We start from the raw sequence: 19,079 nt of genomic DNA on the forward strand, positions 1-19,079 counted from the left end.
CATTCCTGGTAGAGGCCGAGGATGCGGTCTGACTGCAGATCGATATGTGAAGTCCTTAATCACGTCTTTCCTAATGAAAACTTTATAATGGCTTTCCTCATACACACGATAATGCCCACTGTCATACAACACGAATCATTCGTGAGTTTCTGGACGAAGTTCAATCCTATTGAACACATATGGGACGAGTTAAAACGCATGGTCCGGGCCAGAAAATCAGCGCCTGCAGACATCGTAGAGCTAAAGACAACGCTCGAAGAGGAGTGGGAAGCTCTCCCCCAAGATCTGGTTAGTAATGGTTATCAGGTCGATTGGGAATCGTCTTAGAGCTATTATTAAGACCTTGGGCAACACTACTTATTGATTCAATAATTTTTTAACAACATTTAATTATCCTTTGTTGGTTTTTTTTTTCATTAATTCAATTCATGTTACCGTGTGATTCGAATTCGATTAAATGCAAAGATCCCTACTCGTTTTCGATGAAGCTGTGAAAGTCGTAATGCCAACACAGTAAATTTATCTCAGACTCATTACAAATTTTAAATCAATTGTGAACACGCAATTATTTTCTTGCAATTAGTTTAATATTTGGCACGTAGCGGGGAACATACATTGTAATAATGCCGCATCTCTTACTTTTGGTTTAAATTCAAAGTGTAGTACCGCGGAACTAATACCAAGCTTCTATATATAAGTTCAGCGGGGAATCTCAATACAGCAATGCACAAATTTACGTTTTACCACACTATTACGTCCGCTGACATCTATCGGTTACCATTAGCAGCAGTACGTTCCACTTTAGTTATCTTAAAATTTCAATAGATGTCTGTTCAGTAATATTTCGTATTTATTTTATGCCGCCATTTTTTTCATCTGAGAGGGTAAAATAATTTTTGACATTTTTTACTAATATTTCGTACAAAAAACAATTGGCAAAGTTCTATTAAGTTCAAACAGTTATAATAATATAATGTGTCACGAGAGCGACATATGGGTTAATAACGTGTGATTATAGTATAAGAATAATATTAGTATCACTTAAAATAGTTTCATGTACCTATATATACTTTACTCACACACACTTACTTCACTCAAAACAGAAATGACAGCATTCAAAAATATTTTGTGAAGTATTACTTAAAAAGCGTATCTGTTTCATTCTAGATGGCGTAACGTATATCATCAAGAAACTAGTTAGAACTATGGTTGCAGTTTTGTTTTGGTTACGATGTAAAATGGATTCTTGGCAGGCATAAAAGCCTATATTCTATATAGGCATAACATTACATTTTTGTCACCAAGGAAATCTGTACATTATTTTTGTTTTGGATATTGTGGATAAATTTGTTTGAATTATATAAGCACCATAAATGATACTTAAAATACAAAACACTTTTAAGACGGTTCTTTGGTTACGTGATTTTCAACAAAGCTTAGCATATAAGCATGAATTTAGTAGATAGGTTTAGTAGGTGTTATATATATATTTAGATAGTTATTTTAAAAAGAAATTACATTATTGTTTACATTATATACTTAGTCTTTCTTGCTAGTGCTTAGATGCTACGAAGGACGTCCGGAAAGTTAAGCGTGTGTCTCGGTCTCAAGACTGTAACATACAAGTGTCGCTTTGTGAATGACAGTAAAAATATGGATATGATTGTGAGAGTAAAAGTAGACGTAGCGGCAAAGTAAAAGTAGTGCCTAAATGTTTTTATAAATGATGCCATCGCAGGTTGCTCCAGGTCTATATGAAAATGTTCGTTATGCATGTACTAATTTCTGGTTTTAGTATCGAAAATGTTCTATTTATAATAATATGAATAAATGTATTGCGGTGCTCCATGATAACCATCTGTGAGAATCTGTTCTCTTATGATCTAATTCTGTGAATAATACGTGTATATTAGGATGGTTGAAAAATCTTAATTTGTTTGTGCGTGACTTTTTACATTCGATATCGAGTAACAGGAGAAAAACGTTGACACACTAGTAAGGAAATTATAAAACACGATTTTGAGAACTGACTATGCGGCTAGAGAAAACAGGATGTTTGTCTTCTTTATACTCTCTCTAAATCTCTATAAAGTTGGTACTATGCATTGCTTTACCTAACTCTACAGTAATATTTAAAGATTTGCAAACGTTGAGAATAACTATAATAATATAATAATTATAATTCCAATTTGTAGACTACGGCTGGCAAATAAGTTTTCCAGTCTACGTTTACACGAAATACGGAGCCGTTTAACGTCTTTAGGTATCCGCAGTGTATGATTACTGATTTTGCTTTTAAAACACTTACAGTTCTTTAAAACACTAATCAACGACGCATAATTTTTGGTGTAGGTGTACAACTCCACCATACTGATGTCTAAAATTAAAATAATTGACTCAATTTTCATAAGCTATATAACACTGCGTTTTCTGTTGCGGAGTACACATGTTGCTTTGTTGCTATCTATTGCATGCACGTCTAGACTAAAGGGTGGGTACAGAAGAAAATAACAGCATTGGGGCCGTCTCAAGGTCTAGTAGACCTGACAGTAGCAGCGAGCCAGACATGAAGAGTTGATAAATCAAAGGCCACAAAATATTATTCGGTGTACTACGTCAATAAGTATATATATATATATATATATATATATATATATATATATATATATATATATATATATATAATCAAAACACACACACATATATGTATATGTATGTATGTATAAGAAGGAAGCAATAGAGAAGGTATTGCTATTCCAGAGGTCAAATAACTATAGATCTACTTTAATGGACCACTGTAAACTTTCTATTTATTAAGACTGTTTGGAATTTAACTGTAACGTTTTTGCAACTAAAAAATATTTTTTATGGATATGTCATATCCAAAAACAAAAAAATTGTCAGATTCGAATTTAAAGTGTACATTTATGTTTACACTTTTGTAATAGCGATATATATTCACAATTCAGGGAATTTGTACGGCGCAGATCATGAAAATAAAACAGGAACTACTTGTACATTTTTCTATTTCAATAACTTAATACGCGTTACCCAAAGCTGAAATTTATTTTTTAGGTTCTGATACGAATACTTCGTAAGGGTACTGTTTAGTTAAAAAGGAATAAACTAGTATACAAAAATTTAAACTGATATAAATTTTGCATTTTTTTAGAGTTATTAGTAATATTCTTATATTGAAATGTTATTTGTTGCTGTGTGTGTTCGGTCCCTATTGGTAAGCATACAGCAGCAGCTCAACGCGATGTAAAGAGAAATCTTTAGGGGAGGCCTATCTATATATCGCTTAGGACTATTGGACGTCCTGCGTCGGTAATAATGGTAATGATGATAAGTGCTGTGTAAAGGATTTTCAAAATATGAGCGTTTTGAAAATACCATACAAAATATTTAAAAATATACAAAATGAAAATTTAAAGTACGTCAAGGTTTTTCATCAATGAGTTTCTCATTTTCAAAATAATTTTTCGACATCAAAGGTAAAGTTTAATGAATAAATGTTATAGTGGACTATTCCAATTTTAATTTCGTCTCTATGATTTGTCTAACATTATATTAAGAATCTTTTTAATAATCTCCGTTAAAAATGAGTTAGTAGAATTTATAATTTTACATAAATTGTATTTCAGACAGTAATTTTTTAACATTGCGTTTATATTTTTCATATTTATAAATCACAAATTTCATTTTCATAACTACGTTTTATAAAAAAAATTAACTTCATAAGCATTTTGGAATTGAAATATGCTAAAAGACTAGGCCGTTGTAATGTTCGCTTTTTGTTTTTAAATAACTTGTTGCATACAAAGCTTCCTTCAACGAGTATGACTCTATGGTTCCGGCAGGATGGGGCTACTAGTCACATGTGTAATCCCAGCGTGAAGGTCGTATCGTATCGAACAGGGGTGACATTAGATGGCCACCACGAAAACTTACAGTAGCTTTTTAATTATTTTATGGGGACATTTCAAGAACAGCATCTTTTGTAACTCTTCGAAAACACATTCTGAGTTAAAGCAAAACATATGAGAAGAAAAGCTTATTCACACAGGCGTGTTGTTGAAAACCTTTAAAGTCGTTAGTAAGAATTTTCTCGAAGATCTAGAGGACAACTTGACGACATCATTTTCACCAAATAAACAACTTTCGTTTCTTTGCTGAACAAACAATATATTCGTCAAAACACAACATGTATTTTTTTTAAGTTATAATCAAAATTGAACCTTTTTATAAGCCCGCCTAATCACTAAAATTATTTTGTGTTTATTTAACTTTCGTTGAACTTATTTTAGCTAATTGAAATTTTTCGCGGCGGCCTACAAAGTAGCTCGGCGGTTCTTGTCGAAAGTGAACTGAAGTGTCACGTGGCCACCAGTGGCGTCGTGGTTGGCGAGGATACATAACAACGGATGAATTGTTTAAAAGCTCTTCGCATTTTGGTAAGGTTGCGCGGTGGGCGGGCGCGACGGCGTATTGGGGCGGCGAGCGAGTCCGCGCGGGGTCGATAAGCAGTAAGCGGTTATAGTACGGCGGAGTTGTTCCTCGTGGACGGACGTGTCGGGCTCCGACTCTGGTTCGCAACTCACGGTTTCATCTCTCGTGCAACTACTCGCTAAAGCCCGGCGCCAACTAGCGGTTAAAAGCGCCACCGTAAGTACTCTAAGTTACTGACCGACTTCCGAATCATTTAATTTGACTTTGTTATTTTTTGACCTTTAGTTAATTTTTTATAATTTTTTTATTGCTGCGCACAAACGTATTAATATTATTGTAGCGATAATTTCTAGCATAGGCGAGACATGTGTTAATAAATTTATAGGTAATAAATACTAACAAATGCACTTATAACAATTCTTCTAACACTTAACATAAAAAATTATAATATATAATAAATATATAAATAAATAATAGCAATATTTTATAGGCTTAGAAAATTAAAAACTGTAGTAAGTAGAAAGAATTGGGTTATGTGTATTTGTAATTGTTAATTAATTTATTTCCTGTGTTGAATTGTGATTTTTTATTTATTATTATACTTTATTATATTTTATTATATTTAACTTTATTGTGTAGTTCTTATTTTATAAATCAATATTTTATAAATCATTGCTATTGATAAGAAAAGGTAATGATTTCGCCTCATTTGAATTTGCAACACTTATCTTATTAATATTCATTTTGACAGGGTTTTACACCCATTGTACTGAACACGTATAATCACAATGAAGAAATGAACAAATGAAAAATGTAAAACCTTCCGAATTATCTTTTATAACAGAGGCTTTGCTATAATGTACGAAAAAGTATGATTTTTATTTAAATTACCTACAACTTTATGCATTAAATATCTATAATACGATTTAAATTATTATTTTTGGCGATGTTCATGCTGACGATATTTTTACGTCACTTACGCTTTCAACGTATGTTGCATTAAGATTACTTAAAAGGGACCTAGAAAAAGTAATCGATTTAAGCCCTAAAGTGTATCCCATGAACAGTTTAGTAGATAGAATAGACAGTTAAATTTGTTTATAAAGCTTTATGTAAATCATAAAAATAAGTTTTAAGATTTTTCAACATGTTGATTAGGCTCAAAATATTACAGCCTTGACTGTTGAATATTATATACCAAGAATTAAATCAAAATGTGACGTTTTGAAAATTAAATTTGCTGACGAAATATAAAGGATATTTTAAATATTCCTTTTCTGCATTTATTATGTTTCATAACAATAAATATGCATCAGCTATTAAGGGTTCGGCATAAATAAAATATAAAATGATAAATGAATTTAAATATGGTGACATAAATTTATAATCATATCTTTCTTGAAAAAATTAAGAAATGCACAAGTCTAAACGCAGGAGAAAAGTTTAGCTGGATGCATGTGACGCCATAGAGTAAACTGTTTTGTACGATCAATTAATAAACAGATCATGTAAAGAAGATACCAACAATTTCAATAGGTTTTGAACCTCAAAAGAATAGAGGTCAAGCAACATGTTCAGGTTGGAGAAGCTATTCAGCAATATACAATAAAAGTTCCGCTCTATTTGTAACTTCTATCGGAATATATAAGTTGTAATTGTTTTTAAAGAAATAAATTTTGCAGTATTCTTCAAAGTAATGTTTGGTTCTATAAATTAAATAAAATTATCAACTATCCATTAAGTGGTTTGTGAATGACGCATTTTTTTTTACTTTTCATAATCAATGTCATATATAGAATAATATATGACGTTCATATATTTTTTATAGTCAATGATACATTATATTAGTTTATTATTAGTAAAAGATATACATTTATTATAACTAAAATAAAAAATATTGTTTAATTAATATAAATAAGCCCTTTGTGTCCTTACCTCCGAAGGCATAAATCATAGTGTAAGAAATGTTATGTCAAGCTAATAATAATGAGCGCATAACTATGTGATGAAATTGTAAACCCGTTTTTTACTTTAGAGCAGAAATTATATACTTTTTCTGTAGTAAATCTATATCTGCTTATTTCCTTTTTGCTTTTAAGCCCATTAAGATACATCACAGCGTAATGACGTTGTTTATCTATCTTCAATATTTTTTACAACTTTTAAGGGCAAGTTAAGATCTGCTAAAGAAGCGGCGATGACTTTTTCTGTCGTGAAGTCGAATCCTTCTAATACTAATGTATTCCCACTTAGCGTAAATGCCGGTACAATTTATTTTTGAAGAAGTAGTACCCTGGAATGTCTTTAGGAGTGAAATTCTCCAATGTCGCATTTGGTATTGCACCTTTTTTAACTTTCAATTATAGCTATTAATATTAGTTATCGTCCACTGGACGTTTGTGAGTGTTCCCTCTTTTATCTTTTTGTTTAGACTTAAAAAGTGTCATGTCGGTTTTATCTAAAAAATGTATAAAGTTACTTGTTTTTTGAGGATAGCTGGAGTTTATAAACAGCTGGAGTTTATAAATTTTTTTAAAAGTAGCAATGTCTCGTTAACTCTGATGTTTGTACTTCTTTCAGAAATAAAATTGCAGACAGTATTTTAGTTGTTTTCCGGTGAATACTCTAAGTGAGCCGTCGTGTAGTCAACCAACTTTTTAGTATATTTTAGATTTATTATTGTGAACTACAGACGAAATGTAATAATAAAACAATATAAGGTAAAAATTACACTGACATAATATTCAACTACTTATTCAAATTGTCCTGCGACGTTAACTGTGGGTGTTTATTAGTTTCATATCCATAGTTAACGAGGAGGCGGATTGGCAAATTTTACTGATAATTCTTTGGCTCATTCGTTTTGATCGTGTTTCTATCCACACACAAGTTTTTAAGCAATTACTTGTAATTATTTGCACCGACACGACTGCGTAGCAACGTTTAGAAAGAGCGATAAACATGATGCAATCTCATGGGAATAAAACTTAATGACGTATGCATTTTGTTGAAAACAAAAATGATTCCCATCATTCTGTCTGACAATTTCCCAAGAGAAAGGAAAACACTGACTCAGCAATAAATATATTGAAAATTTAAAAGGAGATCTGAGATTGAAATCGTTATACAATTCATATCTTATATTATAATATTAATTTGTAAATCGATACAAATAAACGAGTACACGCTTAGTTAATGAGTTTCGATTACTTAGGACTGATAGCAACGCTAAAGAAAAGCGCAACTAAGCGCAACTAAAGCTTTTGAAATTTGTTACATAGGAGAGAGACAATTTTAAAGAATTTTAAGTTATGAACACTTATTTCTCAGTCGACCTGACTTCGGTACTTTTAGTTGACATCAATAAATGGAACACATCTTTTCACATAATTCAAAATAGATATATAGGATATTGTCTTCTGCTTTGGTGTAATTAAACTAGGATAGTTGATGTTGACTTGTAAAATGTTACAACACATAGCGTATGTTACGTAAATCGACAATAAAAAACAGCTCGATATTACCAATGCGGGTCGTGTGTCTTCAAGTAACGCGCGTGGCGGTCGAAAAAGTCATCATATTACCCCCATCGGAGAAAATTAAATGACATTGTAATAAATAAAATAAACAATTACGAAGATAACAAATAAAATTTACGGTCTTAACTTAATTATCTTACTCTGATACAAATATTCATAACTTAAAAATTGATATGATTTTTCGTCCAATGACGTCAGAGGAACATTTTGATACAAAACTAAAAGACGATTTCAACCTACATTACAATGTACTTTTAAGCTTCATGTTTTAGGAATTCCGCAACCCAACATATTAAAATATAAATATATTAAATTCTCACGCCCAAATATAATAGGCCATAATGGTTTTAATGTAAAAGACAAAAATGATTATAAAGTTAATCGGGTCGTGAATCGGACCATTATACCAGACTTTGTTTTGTTTGTTTTGGTGGTTGCAATAGGCTCGGGCACGACAAACTGGGGGACTAGTGCGACTGGTGCCTGAGAAATTGATGGGGACGAGTTGCTTTAAATGAATGCTAGCATGACTATGTCTAAATTCACTAACACAGTCCTATCATTGAAGCCCGTAGAGGTAATTTTGTCATTCCGAGAAATAACCTCGTGGGGTCCGTAATACAATGGTTTCAGCGCGGACATTATATTGTCGTCACGTAAAAATACGTGAGATGCAGTGTGCTGGCCCTTGGATACAAATTTAGGTCGTTGACCGTTGCGAGAAGCTGGAGTTAGTCGTAAACGGGCCATGTGTTGACGAAGTTGGGTGAAAAAGTTGTTGATATTCTCAACACGATCTGACAAAGCAGAAGTATCAAAAATCTTGCCGGGAAGATAAAGGCGTTTCCCAATAAACATACTCAGCAGAAGAAGTCTGAAGGTCTTCTTTTAAAGCAGCACGTATGCCTAGAAGAACAACAAGTACAACTTTATACCATCAACTTATGCCAGACTCTTGGTAGCAGATGAAACCGCCTTGATTTACCTATGCATAGGTTCTACAAGTACCGTTTGCATAGGGATGGTAGCAGAGTGTACTCGTTTAAAATCGTAGTTACATAAGTGAAAAAGCGGCGACTGAAATTACCGACTCTGATCCATCGCAAGAACAGAAGAAAATCCAAAACACGTAGTCCGTCGACTAGGCCTCGGACAAGCAATTAAACCTGTCTACAACTGCGAGAAAATATTGGTAGCCTTGAAAAAGAGGTAAAGACGAAACGAAAACAAATGATAACAATATGTACATAGCAGAAATGCTTGGAAGGACAGGAGAATGTTCTAAGAGGAGTGACCGTGTGCCTAGAAACTTTCCTGGTCTGGCAAGAGATGCACGATCGCGCCCAGATGCGACAATCTCTGTTTATGTTAGGCCACACGAATCTTAGGGCTACTAGATTTGAAGTTGTCTGTGTTTCTGGGTGACTGAGATTATGGATTTTCTAAAAGAATAGACGACAGAAAGTTCGAGCTAGGCAAGGAAAACTAGTCTACTCAGTGGATTCATCGCAAAAAATAGAAATGTCAATATCTGGTATGCTACAATTTATTAAATTTAGGGACGAAGCGGACAGCATCCCTTGCAGTTCTGCGTCTAAAGATTACTGCACGGCAAGTGCAGCGTAATTGTCTATAATAAATTAAAATAAAATAATAAATTATTCTTCATTTTTATATGTACTATATCCGTCATAAATTGGGAAATAAAGAATATGTTGTATAGTTGCACGGGGGCAGCTACGCTTGGCTCTGAATAAGAGCACAATTTAAAAGTGGGTTAAGGTTAGTGTAAATTTTTACAGGGTGTGTTTCCAAAATGTGTCGCAAATGTATTACAGCCTCTCAAACCCCTAACATCTCCCGGTAATACACCGGTCAGACGTACTGTTTTCTGTTTAGCTTTTTGCTGAAAAAGACAGACGGTTATCAATCCTAATCTATATGTTTCTGCAAACATGCACCAACGTGCGAGGAAAAAGCATCCGTGAATAGTCAGAGTTCGACAGCAAAAACTGAGTGCGTTAAAATTGTTGCCTTAGCCAGATAAGTCTTGCGTGCTACAAGAACACTTATAAGATTATCAATACACTGGAAAGGTTTAGGCCCTTTAACTGCAAGCTAGCCGGAGCAACTTCAAAGGTGCTTGTCACTGTGTGTCACCGGGTAAAAAACTACGGTTAAAGTTTATCATGCCAAGAAATGTGCAAAGGAATTCCACAGTTTTGGGAAGAGGGCAGCTCTGCATGGCATCGATGCGCTCAAGATGTAGGAAAGTGCCGGATATCGATATCCTGTAACGAAGAAATGTAATTTCATCAACACCTAATACATACTTCGATGCGTTTACAATACTACGTCATACTCGGATAAATGCGATAAATTTAAGGTCGTCGGCGTGTTCTTCAAAGGAACTGGAGAAAACAAGTAGGTCATCCACATAAGGAAAACAAAAATCTAGTCCGTTCACCACCTCAGCATTTGGCAATCCGAAAGCCATTTATAGGAATTAAAAAAGGCCAGTAGATGTTGAAATTGCGATTTGGATAACATCATCATTTGCTACGGGAATTTGTTGCGCACTAAAAATGGAGCAATTTTCGAGACGATGGCTGAAATCGCCGATATGGCAGTCGGGTGTTCAAGATGGCAGTAATCGCCACAAAAGCGCTAGCTGCTGTCACGTTTTTTAGCCAGGTGTAATGGTGACATCCACAAACTTGTCGAGGGGCATACCGTGTCACATCGCAGCATCTCCTGGAACTTCTTCGCGGCCATCACTTTAGAAGGTGTAAGACGGCGATGTTGGCAAAATACCGGGGTCCTTGGATTCAAGCTTCAGTAACTGTGGTGGGCAATTTGGTCTTTCCGTCAACCAAGCGTGGGTTAAAAAATTTAAGTTGATAGTTGCATTACTTACGTCGGCAACTACAACCTTCCAACAAATATCACGCATGAGACCTAAATTTAAACAGAGGGACATGGTGCCGTATGTTATAATAAAGCTGAACTTGGCTACATAAATATCTAAGTCGGAGGCGCTAGAAAGGCCTTTTACAAAAAGTCGCGGGTAGCAGCAGATATCTGAACCCGTATCGATCAAAAACCGAATCTTGAAAACTGAATTATTAATCAGCAAATGGCGGTCAGGCTACGCGCAACCGGATGCTGCCTCTACCGATTGCCGGAAGCTTTTACATAGTCCTATGTTCTGGTGCATAGTTGAATATGTTTGCTAACTATCTTTATTCTAATCGAGCGAGAGAGCGATCTAGATTGGGCCCTGAATCTAAAAGTGCAGGCACGATCATAAGTGAGGGCATCAACCTTCTTTGTTAACTCCCTTATCTTGTTCAAGAGTTTATATAAGTCCATTGAAGTGGCATCAATAGCGCTGAAAATTATTTTCCCCTTAAATTAAGTTAATTTTAATTATTAATTATTCAAACACTTTTTATACATTTTATGTATAATGGCGAACTTAATGCCGAAGGCATTCTCCACCAGTACACTGTTCGCGCGGTGTAGGTACAAATGAATATTATATTTTATATAAAATTATATTAAATTTGATTGTGGAATGATTGACCGCTGAATATAAGACGTGTTAAGTTAGGACCTATGTTTATGCGTTAATTCATTTCTTTTTCTTCCTGTTTACTTATTCTTTCTGAGACAAGTGCGGTTCAAATAAGTTTGATGTTTTTTATTTATTATTGTATTATATTTATAATATGTTATAGCGTAATATGTGTTATATCTTATTTTTCATAAATATATATGTAACGTAGTTATGTACATTTGTTTAAATATGTTTCTTACCCATAATTTATAAAACGAGACATCTCTCCCGCCATTTTTCTATGTTTTTTGTTTATAAATTATTATTTTGGAAATGGAGTCGGCCACTTAAGACAATAGGATTTCAGTAATTGCACTGTACAAAGTAAATAAGGAGCCAGCCGATATTTTTGAAAAATTGGAAAAGGTAGGGAATAGTCGAATGTTTGTGTATCGTACCATCCAAAGTTTTACTGAAACCATGTCTGTTGATGACCGTGAGAGATCCGGCCGACCGCAGTCCATTCGAACAAACCAGGCTGTTAATGAAGTCAAGGCCAGAATTCGTCGAAATCTCAAAAGGAAGCAGAAAATCCTTTCCAGAGAAATGAGAATCCCACCGAGGACACTTTCTCGGATTATTTAACAAGATAGATCTAAGGGATTACCGAAGATACAGAGATAGATTAAATCAGGTACTAAAACAAAAGGGAGTTGAAAGATCAAAACAGCTGTTACTTCAATATGCGGACGAAAAACAGAGAAAAATTCTCTGTACCGCTGAAAACATTTTTACTACCGAAAGGACTACAACAAAAAATGTGATCGAGTGTATGTACACAGCTATAAAGAAGCTTTCGGGGTAGTGGCCTATGTTCAGTGAGGCCATGGCCATCATTCAATATACGTCATGGTTTGGTGCGGCGTCTCAAAGGGTTACAAAACTCCATTTTTGCGAAAAAGGTGTGGTCATAAGGCGCACTATCCAAAACTGGCTTGTGCAAAATGTTATAGACTTCTTTTTACTTTTTTAAAGGCTGATGATTGACCTTCGGCTAGTCCGGACTTAAACCATTTGGACTATAAATTGTGGACTCTGCTAGAGGGCATAGCCTGCTCTAAGCGTCACCCAAATATTGAGTTACTCAAGAAATCTTTGGAGGCAGCAGTGATCAAGTTTCCAATGGAAACCGTTCGTAAATCCATAGACGAATGGCCCGACCTTTTAAATGCGTGCATTAAAGCAAAGGGTGGATCTGCGTGCGTTTCCCCTTTCTTTCGCCGCGAAAGGAGGCACAAAGCTTTTGGTGCTCGCCGAATATGAGCACATCTTGATCCTCCGCCACTCACCAACCTGGAAGTCTCAGCATGTAGAATGTCTCTCACCAGATACCCTCCATTCACACTGGTATCTGCATACTTCCCATGTAACAAAGAGATACTCCGCTCGGACATTAAGACGCATACCTCCTTTGGTCCGTGAGTTTTGATTGTTAGCGACTTTAACAGCAAGCATGACAGCTGGAACGCCAGTTCAAACAATACCAATGGCTATAACCTATACAAAACAGCCAAAGAACTTGGTTTAGCCATAAGGGCTCCTTTATCACCCAGACGCTGTCCCAAAAACTTGACTTAGCACTGTTTAACAATGTAATTTTACAAATACTAAGTATTAAGTCGAATGTCTGGCCGACAGCTTAGAGCAACAATGTACTGACTCAACTTCTCCTGTGGACCCCCTATTCATCTGTGTACGGTCGAATTTGAGGTCCGGGTCAAATCTGCGCTCCCACCGAGCGGACCGGAAATCCCTCCCGTCTCCTCCGAAGAGATCACAGACCTTATAAAAGGTCTCAAAAACAAATTTTCCCCGGGTCCTGATGGCATATCCAACAGAGTCCTGAAAATTCTTCCACCTCACCTTATTCTCCTACTGGTTTCCATCTTTAACTCCCCCATAGCCCAGCTCTTTTCCAGATATCTGGTGGTAGGGATTAAGAAAAGACCAAGGAAACGTCCGTCATCCTATCGCCCTATAATTCTCAACACCTTGGTGAAACTATACGAACGCATCCTTCTCAAACGGCTTAAAGACGTCTCTCTTAAACAAAAGCTCTCAGTTCGGATTCCGAAATCGCCACTCGTGCGTACAAAAAAAAGTAAAAAAAGTCGGGCACAACGGTTTATTATACGCACTCAACGTTCCGGATAGACTCGTTAAGATCATATGAACCATCTTGTCGAACCGCACTTTCTGCTTTAGAGCGGAAGGCGTCCTCTCTACCCCCAGCCCCATTCAAGTAGGTGTCCCTTAGGGATCCTTGTCTTTCTCCGCTACTCTATTCGCTATTCACTAGCGATATACCAAGAGATAGCAAAGTCTAACTCGCCATTTTCGCGAACGACAACGCACTCTACACTGCTAGTGGAGCGGATATTAACCGGCCTCGTCGAAGTCATTGTTGGCTCGTATATCACAGGGGACACCAACCCATGATCAAAAATTTTTAATTATAAACTTGTAGGAAATTATAGGATCAGCGCACGGAGCGGTGGCATAAAACGTCCTGGCATTGCGATCCCATTGACATACCTATGCATAACCTACCTGGAAGCTTCAGTCTGTCGGACAGTTATGACAGCCCAAGCCCCAATTACTATACCATCTTTACACCATCATACAGGACTGATCTAGCATTATCCACTTGGACATTGATACACTATTTGCTTTCGGAGGGGTAACCATTCTAGCTGGACACATTAAAAGTATAAGTATATAGTACCTAGTGTGCTGGAACGCCAATACCATCAACAATCGAAGGAGAGCGGTATGTGCCCTCTCAAACCAATTAAACTTTGAGATCGTTAAGGCTACAGAACCCTCGTGCTAGCCTAGCGTCGAAGAGCATCGCTCAGACATACTTGCCATAGCGATCGTCAAAGGCATAACACTCTCAATTGATGATGTCTCACGATTGGTGATTCATGTGTTTAACTCTGACCCATATGACCACCGTGCGATCATACTTCGACTGGGTGCCGCTACAGTCCTAGCATCACAACAACTAAACTAGTAGCTTAGTTGGCATAAAGTTCGAGAACCTCTTCACGAAGCATCCATTTCAACCGATGCTAATCCGGATCCATCTAGTCCGCACATGGCGTCAACACAACCATCATTGCACCCACAAGACATAAATATTCTCGTCTTTTGAAATATTGTGAAAAGTAGTTCTGAAATATTGTGAAAAGTAGTATTTGGAATTTATTTGCACATCGATTACGATCACACACTTTGCTATCATGCGCATTCCAATGTTCAGTAATATTACTTTTTTATCAAAAGCTTGTGTAGGACCAGGACAGTTGTAGAGGACCAAGCCTTTCATTTGCGATAGTAGATTGCGGGATCTATTCCTGGGATACAATCTTATATAATTCACACTTCGTGCATTAACCTATAAGGGATTGCCACTGTTCACAATTATTCAGAGGGTAGGTAGTAGTGTCTTTAGCGTGCCATAATACAATGCCGTGCCACAATGTGAACTTCAACCCGCCGGTCAAGTTTGGCGATTATAGTATATGGGGGATATACTATAATCGCAAAACTTGACTGGATAGATATCTTTGGGGGAGACCTATGCCTTGCAGTGGGCGTCTATCGGCTGAAAAGAAAAGAGGATCGGACCAGGACTGCTCAAGATTTATCTCGAACTAATCGATAACCCTTAAATTTATTTTACAAAACTCGTACCGACACACGAGCCCAAATTCAATTCATTAATGGTTGAAACTTATTACTTATTCGCGGGTCAACTTTTGTCTTTACTTTATTAAAACTAGCAATTAACAATGATAGTAACATGACCAAATTTTATTCACTCGTTTGTTTGTTCTTAAAAGGTCGCCTCCTTAATTGTTGCTGTTACTGACAAGACGGAAGCAAAGAGATTTTACTTTTGAACTTATTGATTCGGTTTTTTTTCATATATAAAACAAAATTACTTATTCCTTATATCGCACATCGATTTTACATACATACATCGATTTTAGTTATCATGTCCCGTAGGCATACATCGAAATATTTTCGTAAATGACATGGGCAACGATTCCAGGTGAAATGCAGAATGCATAATTTGTACGAGCTGAATTTTTGTTTTAATTCACACTTGCGATCGGGGTTAATAGCTACCAGTAATGTATCATAATTGATCAGTTTCAATTTTCAACAGGTATTTAATAGGACGCGTTCTAATCGTCACTAAATTCGGATCATATAAGAATGTACTTAAAGCTCAACATTAACTTCATTGTTGGACATTGCTAACTAAAAGAGAATTGATGAATTAAAGGCCAGTTAGTGGTCCCACTTGATTGTAAAATAACACAAGTAATGCTGTATACGAGACGAGATATATTATTACAGATAACTAGGGAAAATAAGAAAATATAACACTAGGTATAGGTGTGAAAATTTTGAAAGGTGTGAATGTATAGTTTATTTGCTGTCAACTAATCTATGGTACGCCTTATCTCAAAATCAATGTCTTAAGAAATTATAAAGAACGTTATGATAATAAAGTAATAGAGTTTTAAAAATTGGGATTGCATATATATATTTTTTTACTATCTGACTCTGACAACTTAATATAGCAGAATTTATTAGCTGTTCCCGCCGCTTTCCTATAGAAAAAATCAAGTAATTCATGCAATTTCATAGCGATCACTTTTTGCAAGGTGATTGAGAATATGTAGTAAAAGCTTTAAGGGAGAAAATGTAAAGCTCATTTTTTTGGCGCGACAGGGGAAATCATAGGTAGTTCAACAGTTTACTAAATAAAAGTTTTTATAAGTTTTTCGCAAAAAGTTGCGTGATCATAATAAGGCTCAACACGTAAAGGTAACAGGGCATCTGCTTTTTTAATGTAGGGTCAATGTGATGATGTATGTGGACAGCAGATATTACTAATGAAAAAGGCCTTTTACATCCAGAATACGTGTTCACAATAAGCATTTTAGTGTTTTGAATACAGGTTAAATACGTGAAAAATATACTTACAACTTATTATTAAAAAGAATATCGGTTCGATTTGTATTTAAAATAAATAACCTTTGCAGTTTTCGGTAACCCATCGTAATATTCTTAAGTTGTTTCTTCATTTCAAGAATCTATCGCAATCTCTTTCCATACATGTTTCAGGCTCTGCTTTCCGCAGGGCAGTAGTTATAGTCTACTTTTCCTACAAATTTGTCGATGTTATTTGGAAATGAGGCTAAAATAACTTAGACTTCGTTGGTAATATATTGAAATATATTGTTACGTTCAACAGTATGTTACTGATTATTTATTTACGTATCACGCAAGTTTCGAAAACACATGTTCTTTTTAGTGTATATTTTTAACTGATCTTATTTTTAACAGGTCGGGGCTGGTAGAACATCGATGTAGATCACCAGAAAACGAAGATGCAGAGGTGAAAAACAAATTATTTTTACTAAAAATAGCTTTCAGACATGAGTTCTATCCACCTTAAAAATAAAGTCGACCAACTAACATTATGTCTTGGATCATATTAAGCTTATGCATAACGTCGACCGTACGTCATTAAGGCAGTAGCGTTTTAAATATTACCGCGTATGTATGTCGCAGACAAGAGTCCAATATACCTTTAAAGAGACCGTACGTCGTTTTACTTCTAAATCAATACACAACTAAATTTGAATCTTAAAGTACAAGAACAGATCATACTATGCGTAAGATATGTCTATGAAATTATTATTAATTGATTATAACTAAAATTCAAAAATATATTTATAGATAAAGTTATGAATAATTTAAAGACAGTGAATGCGCGAGCCTTGCCGAGAAAACTTAATTTCGTCAAATAATCGTTGCTGATCATTCGATTTGAAAATCTTAAGGTGGATGTAGCGAAGATTTCAATTTTCTGTATTCATCTTCTTCATTAGTAGTTGATAGCAAAATTTAATAAGACTCCCTATAAAATTACTTCGATGAATGAACTGTAATAGGAAATTATGAAGGTGCTTAGTAAACTATAAAGCTACCGAAACGCTGTACCGCGTCTAAGGAAATCGCTGCGTAGTGGACGGCGTACCTCAGAAGAGGTGTAGCTGTTTCGGTAGCACTATGATAAACTATAATTATTTTCAGCGATGATTTAAGAAATATCAATAAAATAATATAAAAGACAAGTATTTATTTTAGAAAACACTAAATGAAAAGAGTTTGTTGTAATAAATGAAGGAACTAAATATAGACTTTATGGCAGGTTTGTTCGAGGCATACGGGAGGTAGACTGGGTCCAATTCCGTCGCGATGCACACAACACCTTTACTAAACTCATCCGCACCAGGGACCCGTGGGATTCTGAAACTCAGAGCGTAACTGTTCCTAGGCAACGGCTATCAGTAAGTAAAAGTCTTAGTTATATTTATTTACTTAATTCTGTTTATTTCATCAATAGTTTATGTTTATATTAATTTACATTTGTAATGAATATAACACTGCTTATTTTAAATATAAGTGTTATTTAAAATAAGCAGTGATCAGTTTTTCCGTGACGATTTAGTTACCAGACAAGATTCATTAATAAGAAAAAATAAGACAAATCTTATAATTTTCCGTGATCATAATAAAGCAATAGACGTTAACTACAAGGGACAGGCCTCAGCAAACTGGTGTCGTTTTAATACAAGCACTTCGATACATGTATAGACAGTCGACCCGAGACTGAAGAACTGTTCAAGTCACGACCGAACCCGAAGCTTTCTCGTAGTCTACAAATGAAAAGCATAGAGACAGAATATACTCTACCTGCTGTTTCTGATCTTATTGTCGCTGTTGGCCATGAGGGCTTTTACAGATTCATCAGTTACTTAGAACTTACATAAAATTTTTATGCATCATACTCATTCCAGATGCACTATGACTTTCGCACGAAGATAGACGTTGCACTCGTGTAAGTGTGTAGTGTAAAATGTGTGTGAGCGGCGCTTGCAGTGTTATGAGTGTCTGTAGCGTGTGAGGTATGGTACTTAGATTGCGGAAACCCTGCAATGGGATCAATGGGGACATCTTTACAATGTCTCTACATGACCTTGGGGGAGGTGCGGGGGAATACCGAGATGCGCTATGAGGGAATTGGGTGAACAGAGGGTGCCTCAAAATAGGTATTTGAATATGTCTTAAAGAATTCTTGGACCTATGAGACTTTCAGGTTACTAAGGAGAATCACGTTTTTATTACGGCCCTCGTTTTGTGGCGACCTCTGTTTCGTAGTTCCCCTGACATGGTTTACGGAAACTATTTTAACATTAATAATTTTTACACATACTCTTATTATTTTCATTCTCATCTTTTTTACACCTCAATATCCTTTATTCGTTCCACTTTTATCATCACAATCCCTTACACTCCTTTCCATTCTGTTTATTCCTTTCACATATCGCCTTACTTTCATTGCCTTTCATACAGAATACTACACATTTTTTATCTTGTTT

The 19,079-nt window shown here is 35.5% G+C and overlaps 1 protein-coding gene across 1 annotated transcript in view; it reads left to right on the forward strand.

Annotated features, from left to right (window-relative positions):
* The first annotated feature begins 4,619 nt into the window (after positions 1 to 4,619).
* Positions 4,620 to 19,079, forward strand: part of LOC137920409 (solute carrier family 7 member 14) — a 40,992-nt gene continuing 26,532 nt past the window's right edge. The window contains exons 1-3 of the mRNA XM_068763755.1: positions 4,620 to 4,668; positions 16,978 to 17,029; positions 17,849 to 17,987. Coding sequence (XP_068619856.1) covers positions 17,022 to 17,029; positions 17,849 to 17,987 — 147 coding nt within the window. The 5' untranslated portion in view covers positions 4,620 to 4,668; positions 16,978 to 17,021. The remainder of the gene's footprint in view (positions 4,669 to 16,977; positions 17,030 to 17,848; positions 17,988 to 19,079) is intronic.

Source organism: Battus philenor, unplaced genomic scaffold (genome assembly GCF_028537555.1).
Source record: "Battus philenor isolate CCGP_79_NKW_IND1 unplaced genomic scaffold, ilBatPhil1.0.hap1 SCAF_1, whole genome shotgun sequence".
Classification (NCBI taxonomy): Eukaryota; Metazoa; Arthropoda; class Insecta; order Lepidoptera; family Papilionidae; genus Battus; species Battus philenor.